At 34.0% G+C, this 17,799-nt stretch overlaps 4 protein-coding genes across 5 annotated transcripts in view; 2 read left to right on the top strand and 2 right to left on the bottom strand.

Moving 5' to 3' along the window:
• LOC125858059 (uncharacterized) overlaps positions 1 to 17,161 on the top strand; it is a 280,326-nt gene extending 263,165 nt beyond the window's left edge. The window contains exon 3 of the mRNA XM_049537738.1: positions 17,151 to 17,161. The gene's annotated coding sequence lies outside the window, so the exon portion shown is untranslated. The remainder of the gene's footprint in view (positions 1 to 17,150) is intronic.
• Positions 1 to 17,799, bottom strand: part of LOC125858057 (heavy metal-associated isoprenylated plant protein 39) — a 273,143-nt gene that overhangs the window by 110,690 nt on the left and 144,654 nt on the right. The gene's annotated exons all lie outside the window — the stretch shown is intronic.
• LOC125858041 (tubulin beta-1 chain) lies at positions 2,567 to 5,273 on the top strand. The gene is made up of 3 exons (XM_049537716.1): positions 2,567 to 3,018; positions 3,495 to 3,764; positions 4,003 to 5,273. Exons 1-3 carry the CDS (start codon positions 2,625 to 2,627, stop codon positions 4,680 to 4,682), a joined length of 1,344 nt encoding a protein of 447 aa, XP_049393673.1. The 5' UTR covers positions 2,567 to 2,624; the 3' UTR covers positions 4,683 to 5,273.
• LOC125858038 (oxalate--CoA ligase-like) lies at positions 5,019 to 8,958 on the bottom strand. Its single transcript, XM_049537713.1, has 4 exons — positions 8,537 to 8,958; positions 7,193 to 8,240; positions 6,052 to 6,155; positions 5,019 to 5,472 (listed from the first exon to the last, which is right to left on the bottom strand). The coding sequence occupies exons 1-4, from the start codon at positions 8,735 to 8,737 to the stop codon at positions 5,254 to 5,256; spliced, it is 1,572 nt and encodes a 523-aa protein (XP_049393670.1). The 5' UTR covers positions 8,738 to 8,958; the 3' UTR covers positions 5,019 to 5,253.

Below are 17,799 nucleotides of genomic sequence, written 5' to 3'. Positions count from 1 at the left end.
CCAAATAAAATTTTAATCTCATCTCATTATTTTGTATCACATGGTCAAATGAGCCACAAGTATATCCAAATTATTCGAATTGACTCGTTTGGTAAATATTTGATAATTAAGACCTACTAATTTCAAAATAAATTTAATTCATACGAGAATTGATGATTTTAAGAAAATAAGTAAAGAAGACAACAAATCCAGAAAGGTAAAAACTAATTGAAGAGAACCACTTGATATTAGGGCTGCTTATCGGGCGGATAATTTCTCTTTAACGATTTGACCTAATAAATATTAATTTTTAAATTTACTAATCCGCTAGCAAATCTATAAGATATCGGTTGGTTCGATAACATATTAGCACTTAGTGGGCGGTTATCGGACGGTGTATTGACTAACATCTATCTTTTTTTTCTCCATGAACGTGCCTTAAAAAATGACTTTTTTTCCCTATTTTAAATGTAGTTAAATTATAAAATTCTTTTATACTGGAGGAAAATATAGATTAATAGTAATGTAATAGTTAATACTAACAGATAAGTAAATGTTTTTCAAATTTTTGGCTTTACGGCCTTAGGACTAACAATATATAATTTATATATTTTGAAAAAAATTATTAAATGATGCTAACATACCTAAGTTAAAAGTGTAAATATGGTAATTCTTAACATGTTAGCGATTTATCCAATAAGGAAATTGAATAATCCGTTTCCACACCAATAAACCATTAACTATAAAATTCTAATATGTTCATCAACCATTTATTCTATAACTCAATACCAATAAATCAATAAGCTAATTTTGCGACTGACTTATCAATTATGGTTTGATTTTAAACATTCCTACTTGATATACAAATTCATTGGCCGAGCATGGCTATAATTAATATTATATCAAAATAGAATCGTAAATTGAAAAAAATGAAATTTAATAGTAGCAAGATTCAATAGCGTCAAACACTTTGGGTTATTGCCTACGCACTAAGCACAACTAACTTAACAACTACACTAACCACAAATTAAGCAAACCAATCGAAACTTAAAACTAACTAACTGATCATAATACATGGATTAACATATCAGCATACATAGATAAATATGTCTTTCTCAATAAAGGTGTTATTAATTTAATTGATAATCATCGGTTGATAACTGCTAAATCGATACCAAATCAATCAATATTAATGTATTATATTGGTTCGATAACAATTTTTAGTAAATTTTAAAATCTAAGCATAAATATATCTAATAAAAAAACACATGTATTATCAAGTTAGTATGTTATGTTGACACAAGAATATCAAAAGGGGTGAGCGCAATTGAGAGAAAGGTTGCTTGATGAGAAAGTATAATGATTAATGCATCCGATCTCACTTGATCACTCCATGATATCTCACTCTCTCTAGATCTTTCTCCCTTCTTTATTATTCATGACAGGGTCAGGCACAGGCGGATCCACATTTATGGGTTGTACGTGCACCCATTAACTTCAGAAAAAATCATGTGTATATATATGTATATCTATCTTGAGAAAACTAACAAAAACTAGGATATAATTAACAGTGCACACACAAGGAGTTAAGAAGCTTCCTTGTATTGCTGGTATAAGCTAGCCCTACTGAGTAATATGTATGAATCTCTCTCTGAAAAGTATATTAGATTTTCTTTTTGCACTTGTTTGAGTGAAAACCACGTTTGGGATGTTCTACTTTTTCTGCTCTATAAAATATAATGGCATTTTCCCCACACTTCACCTTACAGTCTGGCCCATATACAACAATAATTCCAATGTAAAGGGTTGGAGACGGTAGAATATACACAAACGTGATTACTATCTTAGTCGTACCCATAAATATATATATTGCAAATTATTTAGCATTTTATAATTTCTTGGGTGATCTTCTTTCTTTCTGCCATGCTCTTCAGTACAGACTGAGCTAAATTGAAACTTTTACTTTTGTCAACACGTGAAGAGGAGAACATATTCCTATGAAAACAAACACCATAAGCTATACACCACGATTGAAAGTTGAAACTCCCTAAATTTGCTTATGTCGTTGATGATTGAATATTCTTTTTGTAAATCACACCATTGAACTATAGTATGAGTTTTCTATCTGAATTATCACCAAATATTTATCGAAACTCATCTAAACTATCATTAATTTGAGTTTCCCGTCTTACCACTCCCCCATAATCCTTTACTAATTAATTACTGACTTATTATTCATTTCATTAGTTGGGTTATCCTTTTCTACAATTATTGAACCAAACAAAAACAGTTTCTTCTAAAAATTCTTCCAGCTGTTTTTTCACATGACTTCTCCAGTAATCACATGCCTCCTTTCCGACGCTTCACGTGCACGCAACAATCTTAACCGCTTTTTTTCACAACGTGATAAAAGCGCGTGTCTATCACACACGTCAAACCCGCGTGACTAAACTTTTCAAAATTCCCCCAAAAAATGAACTGTCGCCGTCAAGTTGTAACGGCGAACAAACTCCGTTTTCATTTTTCCTACCACCCTTTCATCAGTATATAAACCTCAACTCCTCTTTCCTCCATTTTCCTAAACCCAAATTCTCTCTACAACAGTAATCCCATTCATCCAATTTCTCGCGAAATCAAAAGCAAAAATGCGTGAGATTTTGCACATTCAGGGAGGCCAATGTGGGAACCAGATCGGAGCTAAGTTCTGGGAGGTTGTGTGTGCCGAGCACGGCATTGATTCCACCGGAAGGTACAAAGGAGAGAGTGACCTTCAATTGGAGCGCGTGAATGTCTACTACAACGAGGCAAGTTGTGGAAGGTTCGTTCCACGCGCCGTCCTCATGGACTTGGAGCCGGGAACCATGGACAGCGTTAGATCAGGTCCTTATGGTCAGATATTCCGGCCGGATAACTTCGTCTTTGGTCAGTCTGGTGCTGGTAATAATTGGGCCAAAGGACACTATACTGAAGGAGCGGAACTTATCGACTCGGTCATGGATGTTGTAAGGAAGGAGGCTGAGAACAGTGATTGCTTACAAGGTAATTTGGCTGTTGCTTTTCGTTTAGTGCTTTTTGATTCTATAACAGAACTTATTTTGTAACATGTGATTACTCGGACGGTGATCGGGCTGTGTATGTACTTGTGCATGATAGCAAAGTCAGGAATTTCGCCAAGAGTGTTCAAGTTTTTTTTTATATGCGTTGTATTTTTTTTATACGACCGTTATAATTTTTCAAAGAAGGATGTTTAACTGATCATCCGGTGCGTGTGGTATGTATGTCCAACTTAGCAAGAAATCATGTTTACGTCGTAATAACAATGCAATTTTAAATTTAGATGTTTGAAGACTGATGTATTCATTCCCTGTTTGAACAAATTTTTGTTAGGCTTATAAGAGAGAAATGAAGTTTGCGTTTGCTATAATTTTGTTGATTATGTGCAGTAAATGGCTTGAATCCAAGTAAATTGTCTATTTTGTAAAGCTTATGAATGTGGACTCTGTTTTAAATTTCAGGTTTTCAGGTTTGTCATTCTTTGGGAGGTGGAACTGGATCAGGAATGGGAACTCTCCTCATATCTAAGATCAGGGAAGAGTACCCAGACAGAATGATGCTTACTTTCTCTGTGTTTCCTTCCCCGAAAGTTTCCGACACTGTTGTTGAGCCCTATAATGCAACTCTCTCTGTTCACCAGCTTGTTGAGAATGCAGATGAGTGCATGGTTTTGGACAATGAAGCTCTTTATGACATTTGCTTCCGAACTCTCAAACTTACTACTCCAAGCTGTAAGTCGTCTTCTTGATCAGCAATAGTTTCTTTTTGGTGAAACTTTACAGTTATGATGTTTTGGTTATTGTATGTCATGTACTCCCGTAGTTGTTAAATTTACACTGCATCTATGCTTGTCTTTTGTCTGATTCTTTCTATCCTGGTATTGAGATTCTGTTGGATTTACCCTTTTTATATGATTGTATTATGCTAGTATATGTAGATTAATGTACTAACTCGTGATGTTTGCCTCAGTTGGAGATCTTAATCATTTGATTTCTGCCACCATGAGTGGTGTGACTTGCTGTCTCCGGTTCCCTGGTCAGCTCAATTCTGATCTCCGCAAGCTTGCTGTCAACCTCATCCCATTTCCTCGATTGCATTTCTTCATGGTTGGATTTGCCCCTCTCACTTCTCGTGGGTCACAGCAATACAGAGCACTGACTGTTCCCGAGCTCACTCAGCAGATGTGGGATTCAAAGAACATGATGTGTGCTGCTGATCCTCGTCATGGTCGTTATCTGACTGCTTCAGCAATGTTCCGGGGAAAAATGAGCACCAAGGAAGTTGATGAGCAAATGATTAATGTGCAGAACAAGAACTCTTCCTATTTTGTGGAGTGGATTCCTAACAATGTGAAGTCTACCGTCTGTGACATCCCTCCAACTGGACTGAAGATGGCCTCAACTTTTATTGGCAATTCAACCTCAATTCAGGAGATGTTCCGTAGGGTCAGTGAGCAGTTTACAGCAATGTTTCGAAGAAAGGCTTTCTTGCACTGGTACACTGGAGAAGGTATGGATGAGATGGAGTTTACAGAGGCTGAAAGCAACATGAATGATCTAGTTTCTGAGTACCAACAATATCAAGATGCATCAGCGGAGGAGGAAGGTTATGACTACGAAGACGAGGATGAAGAAGGTCAACAAGCTTAACTAATTCAGCTGGTGAGAATTTTCGAGTGGTGTTTATGCAGTCGTCCCACTGTTCATTCTTTTAAATGTTGTTTTAGGGTTTGGATTTTTGTTTTGCATGTGACATCGTGGTGGGACAGTTGCTCAATCTCATGTAGTTATAGTTGGTGTTGCTTCACATACCTATCACTATAATCTAGCTCATTGTATTCTTATTTGTACACCAATATTTTGTGACTAAGGGAATTGTGGCTCGCTTCAAAAACGATTATCTCAATGTGTTGTGAATATGAAATGTTACTTGTACAAAGTCTGGAGACTGCATTATGTTTTGTTATGATAAAGATAAAGGCATCGTTACAAATAAAAGAACCTTTGCATTACTAAGAGGAGAAATACAAGATATCTAGCCAAACAATATCCTGATAAGATCAGAAGAGAATACACTTGCGCCATTGCTGAAAATCTAGAGGCACTGATATATTCTCGTGTCTCAATTTCTTGACCAAGTAGTATGTATGTAAGTAACATCGAAAAACACATTCATTTTATTGTTAATAGGAGAACGAACCGTAGATAGACAACAATTTTTCTACGCTCCAAACTTTGGGACTTTAGCAGTTGAGATCTGTGCAAGGAAGTGCTCTGCAACAAGTCGTCGTTGAATTTTCCCTGATGCAGTCTTTGGAAGAGAATCAGTCATGAAAACCTTCTTTGGGACCTTAAAGACTGCCAGGTTCTTCTTACAAAATCTCATAACCTCTGCTTCATCAATGTTTGACCCTTCTCTTGGAATAACTGCACAATTTATCTGTCGAACATGAAAATGTTGGGTTTAGTCAGCCATACAATGAGAATAAGATGAAACAAGGCTGGAAACAATCCATAAACATCGCTATAAATCAGTAGTGGATCCAACTATGGCTGTGGATGTCATCCATCTACATCCATATATGTGTGCTAAAAGACATAAATAGAGTTAAATATACATTTCAACAGACTCTTTTATCACAAAATGTACAACGTTTTAATTCTGAGTGTCCCACTGCTATTAACGGCTTTAGAAACAATAGAAAGGATATAAAACGTAAACCATCTAAATTGTCTTCACAATAGTAAATAGAAGCATTTGAAAGGGATAGGGATGGATTATGTGGTTGGCAAAATGCAATTTAATTATTGACAAGCTCTCTGAACAACACACAAAAATAGAAAACACGGCTAACATGGAATGAGATACATTAGACGTCTATCAGATGAATACATACATGACCAAATCATTATTTATGCGTAATCAAATGGGATTGAAACAAACAAATGTGGATTTCCACTTCACGTTAATGGAATTAAGTGGGTCAATTCCACAAAATTGGAGTTTTTATAATCTTACCTCTTCACCATACTTGTCGTCAGGAACTCCAAAAGCAACAGCCTGAGCAATTTCCGGATGAGAAACTAGGACTGCATCCACTTCAATAGGTGATATTTTCTCTCCTGTAATTATAAGATGGGAAAATGATTGTCAATAACAACTAACGAGTAATAGTGCATTAACGCTGCTCCATATATTAATATATTAATTAGCCAAGTTACTTCAACTCTCATATTCTTCAGTTCAGGAATCTAGTACTATTTTCGACTATCGATTATGACATGTTGAGCAATATCAGAGTATAAAGATGTAAATTTCATCAACAGTACTATTAAAAAAGCCCCTCACAGACAGAGTTTATGCTTTTCACCATTTTATAAACTTGTTTTTCGGGTTGTCACATCATAGGATGCCTTGATTCTTCTTTGTTAAGACATTTTTAAGACCATGGACAACGGAATAATCTAGGTAAGGCTTTATAAAAATAAATTAGTAGTCTACTCCCAAAGCAATGGACAGAAAATTCTACTAGTAAGTTACATCTCACACACGGAATATCAAGCCAAGTTTTATTCAGCTATGCATATTGGGACCACAAACTTGGCTTCACAATAAATAAAGATTATAAAATGGCATATATTTACGGTCCATACAACATGATACCCAAGAAAAGCATTTCTCTGCCATTAACTACCACCAATTAGTAGAAGTAAAAGAATTTAAAAGAGTTTTGTACACCATGAAAAAAATTCCTAAGGTTTATTCACAACTTCTTTTCATAACAAACCTAAAAGATAATCTGAATAAAAGAGTATACTCTAAAAGTAATATGAGGGTGTCTCGCTAAGTGGTCAAACTAGCTTATAAACATTTTCTGCTATATTTGTGAGGCTGGTGAATACCAAAAAATGCTTACGAAGTGCTTATAAGCCAAAACTCACGCCTAACGTATGGTTTCAACACCTAATAGTTTTCTTCAGCACTTGGATGCTTATCAACTACTTTTAATCAGCTAACCCAAATGGACTCTATATATTGGTAAATGTAGCTTAAATCCAAGTAAAAGATTGTTTCTTTGACCTACTTTTTTGTTTCCATAGAGTACTTTCATGTGATTGTTATCATGCATTTCATGAGGAATAAGAGAAGAGTTCGTTACCTCCACGGTTGATCAACTCCTTGATTCTGCCAACCAAATGCAAGTATCCATCAGAGTCCAAATAACCCACATCTCCGGTATGAAACCAACCAAACTGGAAAGCTGATTTATTAGCCTCAGGATTGTTCTTGTACCCTTTCGTCACATTTGGACCCCGAATACAAACTTCCCCCTTAGCATTAGGCCCTTGTACAACACCATTCTCATTCAATATCGCCATCTCTTGATCCACAGGTTTCCCAACCGACCCGGGAATATGTGGTCCATCCTCGGGTAACGGGTTCGAAGCCATCAAATGGGTTGCCTCTGTCATTGCATATGCCTCCAAAACAGGAGCCCCAAATGCTTCTTCTAACCGGGCCATCACTGATGGAGCCAGTGCTGCACTGCAGCTCCGAATGAACCGGAGCTTCGGGTATTCGGATTCGGGTTTGCTGAGGTGACGATCCAACAGAATTTGGTGAATTGTAGGCACAGCTGTGTACCATGTTGCGTTGTATTTTTTCATGTCTGACCAAAATGTTGTACCGGAAAATCTTCCGGCAGATGGAAGTGTCACGGATGCTCCGGCTCCGAGTGAACTCAGTAACCCGGCCATTAACCCGTGAACGTGAAACAACGGCAACACAATCACCGTCGAATCGGCGTCGCTGAGTTTGTACACAGATTTGATGTTGTTCACTGAAGATACCAAATTAAGCTGGGACAGAGGAACACCTTTTGGCCGGCTCGTGGTGCCTGATGTATGAAGGAAAAGTCCAATATCCGATGGGTCGTTAACGATTCCTGACGCCGATTGAATGTTCGATTCGGGAGGAGCCGGGGAGAAAGCAATATCAGAGTCGGCTTCCGGCAGAGTTACAGTCATATGTGGGATTTTCAGCTTGGAGGCGGCGGCTTGAGCCGCTTCATTTCCTTCTTTTGCAGTTATTAAGAGTTTCGATTCTGAATCAGATAAATAAAACTCAAATTCTTCTGCCATATACGCTGAATTCAGTGGCGCCGCCGTGGCTCTAACTCGAATTACAGCTAGAAACATGATCACGAACTGTAAAAATCAAAATTCAAAACACAAATTACTACTTTAATTAGGTTAAAAATCTTCATCATAGTTTGAAAAAATCAAATCGTGATTATATCACAAAAGTAACGTAAAACCCCCTTTTATTTTTCCAGTTAACGTAAGAACGAACCCTGTTTTCTTTTTTTCCTTTCAGATTCCATAAAGTTTCTGCAATGTGATCACGGGTTCAAATTATGGACTATAGTCCAGCCAAGCTTAGTGCATCGAGCTGCCTTTTTATTCTGTATTAATATGAAAACAAAAAGAAAAGGAAATCGAACCTCGATTGTGTTGGGGAAGGTGAGAGCGATGACATCGCCATGCTTAACACCGGCAGATACAAGCTGAGAAGCGGCACGTTCGATAAGTTCGTGAAGCCGTGCATGAGTGATATCAAACTTGCCGGAAATGGAAATAGCAGGGTGAGAAGGGAATTTTTCAGCAACATGTTTCAATAATCCAGTGAGCGTCATACTCTCCATAGCAGAATCAATAACCACGAAAACAACGAATATTGATATGATTATGAAATTTGGCCACAACAAAATCGTTTGTAAATGAAATAAATGAATAGCGAAAAGGAGATTGAAATGGTGATGAAGAATGTAAATGGTTGGTAAGTTATATATAGAAGAGAGGCGTGAAGCTTCTTTGTTTTTTCTGTAGTACAAATAAACTGAAATAGAGAAATTAAAATATCAAAATTAGAAAAACCTTTATGCTGGGTGTAGGTGAGACTAAGGGAGGTTGCACGCCATGTGTTGATTGTTGTGTTGATCGTTTTGCCCTTTTATGGGGGAGGACGGGCACACTCCTTAATCCTATAATCTATTATTAACGCGGCGGATACTTTTTGTCATGAAAGTTTCTCTGTCTCTCTAATTACTTATCGACTTTTTCTTTTATAGTTGTCTATAATTATTTATTTATTTTGATAAATCAAGAAAATATAATTTTTTAATCTATTATATCCTTAATTAAATGACTAATTACTTTGAGAAATATAGAATTTTTCATCCACTTCATAATTAATAGGGGTAAAATGATAAATTCACTATATAATTAATTAATTTCTTAATAAGTGTATCGATTTAAAAGTGGACAAGTAATTAGGCGGAGAGAGTGTCTAGTAAAATGACCTCTGTTTTTGCTCCCATCATATACCAAATCGCTTGATTGTTTGGAATTTTGTGGGGAAGGAGATCAAATCGCTTCAAAAATAAAATAAGAAATACATTGAATCGTATGATTGTGATGTATCGATATTTTGATATATTTTAGGGTGTACTTGGCGTTCTACATACAGAGGCGCATCTCAGGAGTGGTCATCGAGTTCATGTGGTTCTCTTTCGAGATCATATATAATATTGTTATATTTTTAAAAAAATATTGAAATATAGATGTGAGAATATACATTTGAAGTATCATATAATGCGATTATGACTGGGTGCACCTCTCTCCGCGAGATTAGAAATTTGAATTTTATATTTATCTTCTTTTATTCTTCATTCTAAAATTAGATAACACTTCTCTAAGTGGTTTTAATTAATTCAACGGAAAAGGGCCTAAATACTTGAAGTATTGAAAATGGTACACAACTACCCCTTATCCACCTATTGGCTCCAAAATACCCTCCTCATCCACCTATTGGCTCACAAATACTCTCCCCATGCACCTTTGGATCCAATTTTAGCCACTTCATTAACGAAGCACCATTTAAAATAATTAAATAATCCTTTTAATTATGTGACGCTCAATCATTGGTTGCAATTTAATTATTTAATATAATTTTAAACCCACCCATTTTTAACTAAACCTGCCACAATACTTATTAAACCCGCCCTAAAATATTGAGCATCAAGTCATGAATGAGCATCAAAATATATTTTCGATGTCATGACATTAGAAACATCTTTCTAATGTCAAGAATGAGCATCAAGAAACCTCGTAGAAGAGCAAATTCAATAAATAAAGCTTAAGCTTCATTAACTAATATAAATTATAAAAACATAAATTATATACATGACAAAATATATTTTTTTGTTCATGTGGAATCAAATATGAGTTGCTAACATAATGTATGTACAATTCACATTTGTTGATTATCTTGATTTTTTTTATAATGGTGATAGAATTGTAGTCATATAAATCAAACCGGCAATTACTATGACAAATAAAGAATTTAACATTAATAATAAAATTTTCGTTATATTATAAATTATTTTTTTTAGCAACTTTGAATACAATAACATTAACTCAATTTCCACTAAAAACAATCTATTGTCCGTAATTTTTTTTTTTTTTTGTAGTAAACGAAGTCAGAGGTGAATTCAACTAAACTCAATAGCTTTAGATTTACATTTTGAATTTTTAATATAAATTTACCCAATACAAAAAGAACCCATGGGTTCGATCGAGCGGGTAATGGATGGGTTTAAAATTATATTTTAGGGCGGGTTTAATAAGTATTGGGGTGGGTTTAGTTAAAACTGGGTGGGTAATGGGTGAGTTTAAAATTATATTAAATAATTAAATTGCAACCAATGGTTTGAGCGTCATGTAATTAAAAGAATTATTTAATTATTTTAAATGGTGCTCTATTAATGAAGTGGCTAAAATTGGACCCAAAGGTGAATGAGGAGGGTATTTATGAGCCAATAGGTGGATGGGAAGGGTATTTTGGAGCCAATAGGTGGATGAGGGGTAGTTGTGTACCATTTTCAATACTTCGAGGGTATTTTAGGCCATTTTTCGTTAATTCAATATATATATATATATATATGAGAATTAATATTAGGCCTATAATTTTAAAATTTCAACAATTTTTAGTTGTAAAAACTTAAATGTCGAACCGATCAAATTTATATCATAGATCAATCTTTTTATAATAGTGCACCCGTCATCTCAAAATTCTGAATATGCCTCTGCCTACATGTATTATGCCATGTAAGACATGTATGTCTACTTGTTTAATTTTATACAACTTTAAGTGTCTACTTGTGCACACTCAAAGTTGGAAGACATAGTTGTCCGCTGAAGTCAAGGGTCATGTTTATGTATTATGCCTATTTTAGGTATGTAAAGGTATAATATATAAATGCGTCATTTAACTTGACCTTATTTCATAATTATATCGTTCAATTTTGGGTGTGCACTACTGTGCATAGACATTTAAATTTATATAAAATTGAACAAATAAATACATAGATCCTACCTGTCATCCTACAAGCTTAAGTGTCTACTTGTGTACATACAAAATTAAAAGGCATAAATATGAAATAAAGTCAAGTTAAATGGTATATTTATGTATTATGCCTTTTTAAAAATTTTTATCTACTTTTTTAAAATTTGCATCTAAATCAAAATAATAAACCACGTAAAAAAAATAAAATGTTATTTTAAAAAAAATTATAAGATACTTAAATTAAAACAAAAAGAATTATGCCTTCGATCATACCAAAATCTTCAAGCGGTGGCAGTTATTCAATCTAAACCATTTTTTCTCTCTCAAAGATATTATGATTGAAGAAACAATAGAAAGAAATTATTTTATATACTGGAAATGGTAAAGGATGACCCCTCAAAACTATTCGACTTCCACTTACTGAATAAAAATGTTCAAATTTAAAATTGTTTCTTTATTAAAGATACAAACATAAATTACATAATTATACGTAATCTCTTTATTTAGTGATACACTTAGCACAAGCATCAAAATTTATTTGAGAATAATGCTGAATATTAAAAGATCATGATGCACGTTTGGGGAATTGATATATTTAAATCTACCGTGTTGCTCATAGTCATTTAACAAATTTTATTAGTCAAACTTAACGAATATTAAGTACTCGGTTAGACTTATTCTTCCTCCATAATACATCCAAACAATGGTCAATTAATAGCGATATGGATTCGAACTAAAAGGAAAGATTTAGTTTTATACTCCTTTTATAAATTTGTTTTTAGTTTTATATCATTTTTATAGGAGATTATTAATTTTATATATAAAAAATTAAAAAATATCATTTTTTAAATATTTAATTTATAAGTGATCATAAGAAATCATTTCCTCATGCGTTGGAGGCAGGGGCATAGCCACCTTATGGTCAAGGGTTCATCCGAACCCCCTTATAGTATATGTCGAACCCCCTTCAATTAGTTTATGTATTTTATTTTTCAAATTTTGAATCTTTTTAATAAAAATTTTGATTCCGCCAGTGATTGAAGGTCAGAAGTTGCCGGACATGATTAGACAAGGGGGTGGGGTCACGTATAGGATGGGAGTTGTGAAGCAATTTGGACCAAAGGGAACATGCTACGAGGATGGAAGAAAATTACTAGAAGGTGTAAGGAAAAAAAGGCTCTTTTGTGAAGACCAAATTCAAATTTGGCCTCTTTCACCTAAAATTTTAGAGGAAGAATTGTAGGATAAGCATCCACGCTGTATATTCAAAGCCTATCAAGTATCAACCTTAAACTGACTTCAACCAATCTCAAGGGTCGTTTACCTCTTCGCCAAACGGTGAGGTTTGGATAAAATAAGTATCGGATAATCATGTTCAATAAAACCTAGATAAATAAGAAGAAATTATTGTAATAATCTTTTTTGATTTCGCTTGAATTTAAACATGCCGATTGTATTTGTTACGGGTAACAAAACTATTTAATTTGAAACATATTTAACATATTATCTTTCTATGTCCAAATATTTCAGGTATGTTATTTATATATATTTCTTTGAACTTTCTTAAAGCACGAAAATTTTGAACTTCCTATCTTATACTCCTATTAATTTCTTGGCTAACATATAGATTTTTCACTAGTTTAGAATCTAATTACTTAGATTCATCTTAGTTTGTAGTATTAAGAATTTTATCAATTAATTAAATTTTGGACTTCAGATACATGTATCTAGTGCATTCAGATACATCCAGATACATGTATCATGGATACATTGTATCAAGTGGATAATTTGCATGTATCTGTCTCTCTCCCGCACTCACCTCTCTTCTATCTCGCTCTCCACTCTTCTCTCTCGCTCTCCAATGATCTCTCTCTTGCTTGCCTTGTAAGAATTATTATTTATTTACTATTAATTATTTCTTACTTATGGCCCAAGTTTACTTGGAATCAAAGTAATACCATAAATAATATTTAATAAGGAATATATCTCGTCCGTACATTGGTTACTTGATGGACGTACCAGATTAAGTCATAACCTCTATAAATTGGTCCTCTCTCCATCCATTAGGGTTACCACATATTCTCTACATTAATTCCATCGCTGATGGTTGTGGTAACATAAAGTTAGGACAAGGAGGTAGAAACCAATTTACGACTAACGCTTCCGCTTCTCTTTGTGATGATGTCTTCCGCATCAGGTATGTGCCTCTAACATTCTCTATGTAAGATTATCATGTTCAAGATCCTGAAAGTATTTAATCTTACATATGGCATCAGAGCATGGATTGTTTGAACTGATAATCTTCGTATATAAAACAAGCATATTTAAAAAAATTGCATGAGCGATAGATCCAAAATTTTCAGTGAGGATGGTCTAAAATTTTTTCGCCATTACTGATAATATTTGGAAGACTAATAGTAATTTTAAATTCGTGCTTACAATCAATATGTTGATGCAAAGTAATGTTTAACTGAGAATTGAGAAACTTTTTTCCTTAGCCAATAATTGATGTCCTAATAAACTTTTACGCGAGGATATTGAAATATTAAAGCGCCATTACTAATAAATTTTTAAAAGTTATCTTATGATTTATTAAGAATAAGGGGTCAATGGTTAACCAAGTAATGCTTGTTAATTAGGTTATCATCACTCGTGAAAAGTTTATAATTGATGTTTGCAACCCCATAATGTAATAATTATGTTTTATTTTAGATTGTGCAATAAATTAAAGTGATCGTTATACTAAGCAATAAATAATATGTGTGTATTTAGTGCAATATAATTTGTTAGTCACCAAATTGGCCAAACTAGAGAAATTAACGTCTACACATATAATATTTGTGATCACTTGACATATGTGGATTAGTACAATTCATTATTTATTGGCATATTCAGTATTCCAAGAGAAACTGTGTTTGATTTTTCAACTTGATGCATATATTATGTTCTTATAGTTTGTTAGTCACCAAAGTGGCCAAACTACAATGTATAAAATTAGTCATAGGCCCAAAATTTTATTATATTATGTATGCATTTGTACTTATATAGTTTGTTAGTCACCAAAGTGGCCAATTAACTAGATAAATTAACGTCTACACATAACATGTTTATGATCACTTGATTCATGTATTATATTTCTATAGTTTGTTAGTCACCAAAGTGGCCAAACTAAAATGTATAAAATTATTCACATGCACAAAAATTTATGATATTATGTGTGCATTTGTATTTATATAGTTTGTTAGTCACCAAAGTGGCCAAACTAGTATGGTTAAGAAAAATGTGCATTCATAAAATTGTCATCTATCTATGAAAGTTAATGAAATGCCTATATTGAAAGTAAATAGATAAATTGACTTTCACTATTGCTAGAACTTAAGAATTTACCCAAAGGTGAATCAATCATTCTACGAATTGTGAAAATTATGAGGTAAATTAATCTTTATAGTCAAACATATATTGTATATCCAAAGATGTCGTATATGTTTGATTAAAAATATTCAATTACCTATTAAAGATAAAATTGGCATTTAAATTATGATAATGTGTCGTAATATCTACCCAAAGGAGAATTACGATATATTTTTATCGCTTTACTGAATTCACATTATTTTCTGATTTGTGAGCATGTATATCTATTTTGCAGTTATTCCTTTGCATTTGTATGCTTCGTCTGTTATTGTGTTCAATGGATTGAACTTCTCTGAATGGCATGAACGAGTACAGTTCCACTTAGGTGTAATGGATCTTGACTTGGCTCTGCTGAATGACAAACCTACTGCCATTATTGATAAGAGTAGTGAGGATGAGAAGTCTTTTCATAAATCATGAGAACGCTCTAACAGATTAAGTCTTATGTTCATGCGAATGACTGTTGCTAACAACATTAAGAGTACTATTCCACAAACAGAAAGTGCCAGGGAATACCTGAAGTTTGTGGAAGAACATTTTCGTTCTGCTGATAAGTCTCTCGCTGGTACACTAATGGCTGAACTCACGACTATGAAGTTTGATGGGTCACGTAGTATGCAAAATCATATCATCGAGATGACTAACATTGCAGCAAGACTTAGAACCTTGAGGATGAAAGTGGATGACACCTTCTTAGTTCAGTTCATTCTGAACTCATTACCTCTTGAGTATGGACCATTCCAAATTAACTATAACACTATTAAGGAAAAGTGAGATGTTAGTGAATTGTCCAGTATGCTTACTCAAGAGGAGTCAAGACTTAAGAAACAAGGAGGTCATTCCAATAACCTCATAGGTCAAAGAGCTGATAAAGGACTTAAAGTGAAGGCCAACAAGTTTAAGAAAAAGAATGCACCTGCTAAAGTTCCACATGATTCTCATAAGGAACTCAAGGCTGATGTATGTCGTTTCTGTAAAAAGGAAGGACACTATCAAAAAGATTACCTGAAATGTAAAGCTTGATTTGAAAAGAAAGGGATTCACTACGATCCAAACTACAAATCCAAATAAGGATTTCGTATTTATGGGAAATTGCATGAATGCTCAAATTGAAGGCATAGGGACTTATCGATTGATCTTGGAGACTGGACATCACCTTGATCTATTACAGACTCTTTATGTTCCTTCAGTTTCTAGGAATTTGATTTCCCTTTCAAGACTTGATGTTTCTGGATTTGATTTTAAGTTTGGACATGGATGTTTCAATTTATATAAGAATACTATTTTTTATGGTTCTGGTGTTCTTATTGATGGTTTATATAGATTGAAACTCGATAATAATTTTTCTGAAATCCCTGCTTACTATTCATCAAATTATTGAAATTAAACGTAGTTCACTAAATGAAAGTTCTGCTTATTTTTGGCATAAATGTTTGGGTCATGTATCCAAAGAACAATTAAAAAGATTAGTAAAGAATGAAATTCTTCCGAATTTGAATTATGCTGATCTTGATATATGTTTGGATTGCATTAAAAGAAAGCAAACCAAACATACCAAGAAAGGTGCCACAAGAAGCACTCAACTTCTTGAAATTATATACACTGATATTTGCGGACCCTTTGATGTTCCATATTTTGGTGGAGAAAAATATTTTATCACCTTTATCGATGATTTTTCACGTTATGGATTTATCTATTTGTTGAAAGAAAAATCTCCAGCAGCGAACACTCTCAAAGTGTACGTTAATGAGGTTGAAAGACAATTAGATAGAAAAGTGAAAATCATTAGGTCAGATAGAGGTGGTGAATATTATGGAAAGTATAACGAATTAGGACAATGTCCAGGTCCATTTGCAAAATTCCTTGAAGAACATGGCATATGTGCACAGTATACTATGCCAGGAACACCTCAACAAAATGGTGTTGCAGAAAGGCGTAATCGAACACTTATGGATATGGTTAGGAGTATGATGAGTAATTCCTCATTACCCAAATCATTGTGGATGTATGCTCTTAAAATCATTGTATATTTATTAAACAGGATTCCTAGTAAGGCAGTTCCAAAGACCCTTTTTTAACTGTGGACGGGAAGGAAGCCTAGTTTAAGACACCTGCATGTTTAGGGTTGTCAAATGGAAGCTAGAGTTTATAATTCACATGAAAAGAAATTAGATTCTCGAATGGTAAGGGGTTACTTTATTGGTTATCCAGAGAAATCTAAAAGGTATAGGTTTTACTGTCCAAATCATAGTTCGAGAATTGTTGAAACCGGTAATGCAAAATTCATTGAGAATGGTGAAGTTAGTGGGAGTGTTGAACGACAAAGTGTGGAAATTAATTAGGTAAGGGTAAATATTTCATTGCCCATAAATGTACCAACTTCCGCACCAATAACAAATGTTGTTCCTCTTGTTGAAAAGCACTTTAACAATGTTGAACAATATTAGGGTGAAACACTTCAAGAAGGAACTAACTCACAAATATTTGACGCAAATGAATCACAAACAGTGCCATTAAGAAAATCTCAAAGAGAAAGAAAATCAGCCAATTCAGATGATTATGTGATTTATTTGCAAGAGTCAGATTTTGACATTGGAATTAATAAAGATCCGATTTTATCTTCACAGGAAATAGAATGCACTAAGTCTGATAAATGGATTAATGCCATAAATGAAGAGTCAAAATCCATGGAATACAACAAAGTCTGGGATCTTGTTCAATTACCAGAAAGTTCTAAAAGAATCGGATGTAGATAGGTCTTCAAGACCAAACGCGATTCTAATGGTAATATTGAACGATATAAAGCCAGACTTGTTGCCAAGGAATACACTCAAAAAAGGAGGCATTGATTATAAAGAGACCTTTTCACGGTCTCAAAGAAAGACTCATTAAGAATTGTTTTGGCGTTAGTAGCTCATTATGATTTAGAGTTATATCAAATGGATGTGA

Source organism: Solanum stenotomum, chromosome 3, assembly GCF_019186545.1.
Source record: "Solanum stenotomum isolate F172 chromosome 3, ASM1918654v1, whole genome shotgun sequence".
Classification (NCBI taxonomy): Eukaryota; Viridiplantae; Streptophyta; class Magnoliopsida; order Solanales; family Solanaceae; genus Solanum; species Solanum stenotomum.
The sequence above is the reverse complement of the archived record's forward strand: the minus strand, read 5'-3'. Positions and strand labels throughout refer to the sequence as shown.

Coding starts and splice junctions, on each gene's coding strand:
- LOC125858041 (XM_049537716.1), top strand. CDS start 2,625: ATGCGTGAGATTTTGCACATTCAGGGAGGCCAATGTGGGAACCAGATC. Junction 3,019..3,494: donor GAACAGTGATTGCTTACAAG/GTAATTTGGCTG, acceptor TTTAAATTTCAG/GTTTTCAGGTTTGTCATTCT. Junction 3,765..4,002: donor CAAACTTACTACTCCAAGCT/GTAAGTCGTCTT, acceptor TGTTTGCCTCAG/TTGGAGATCTTAATCATTTG.
- LOC125858038 (XM_049537713.1), bottom strand. CDS start 8,737: ATGGAGAGTATGACGCTCACTGGATTATTGAAACATGTTGCTGAAAAA. Junction 6,156..7,192: donor GGAGTTGATCAACCGTGGAG/GTAACGAACTCT, acceptor TTATAATTACAG/GAGAGAAAATATCACCTATT. Junction 5,473..6,051: donor ACGACAAGTATGGTGAAGAG/GTAAGATTATAA, acceptor CATGTTCGACAG/ATAAATTGTGCAGTTATTCC.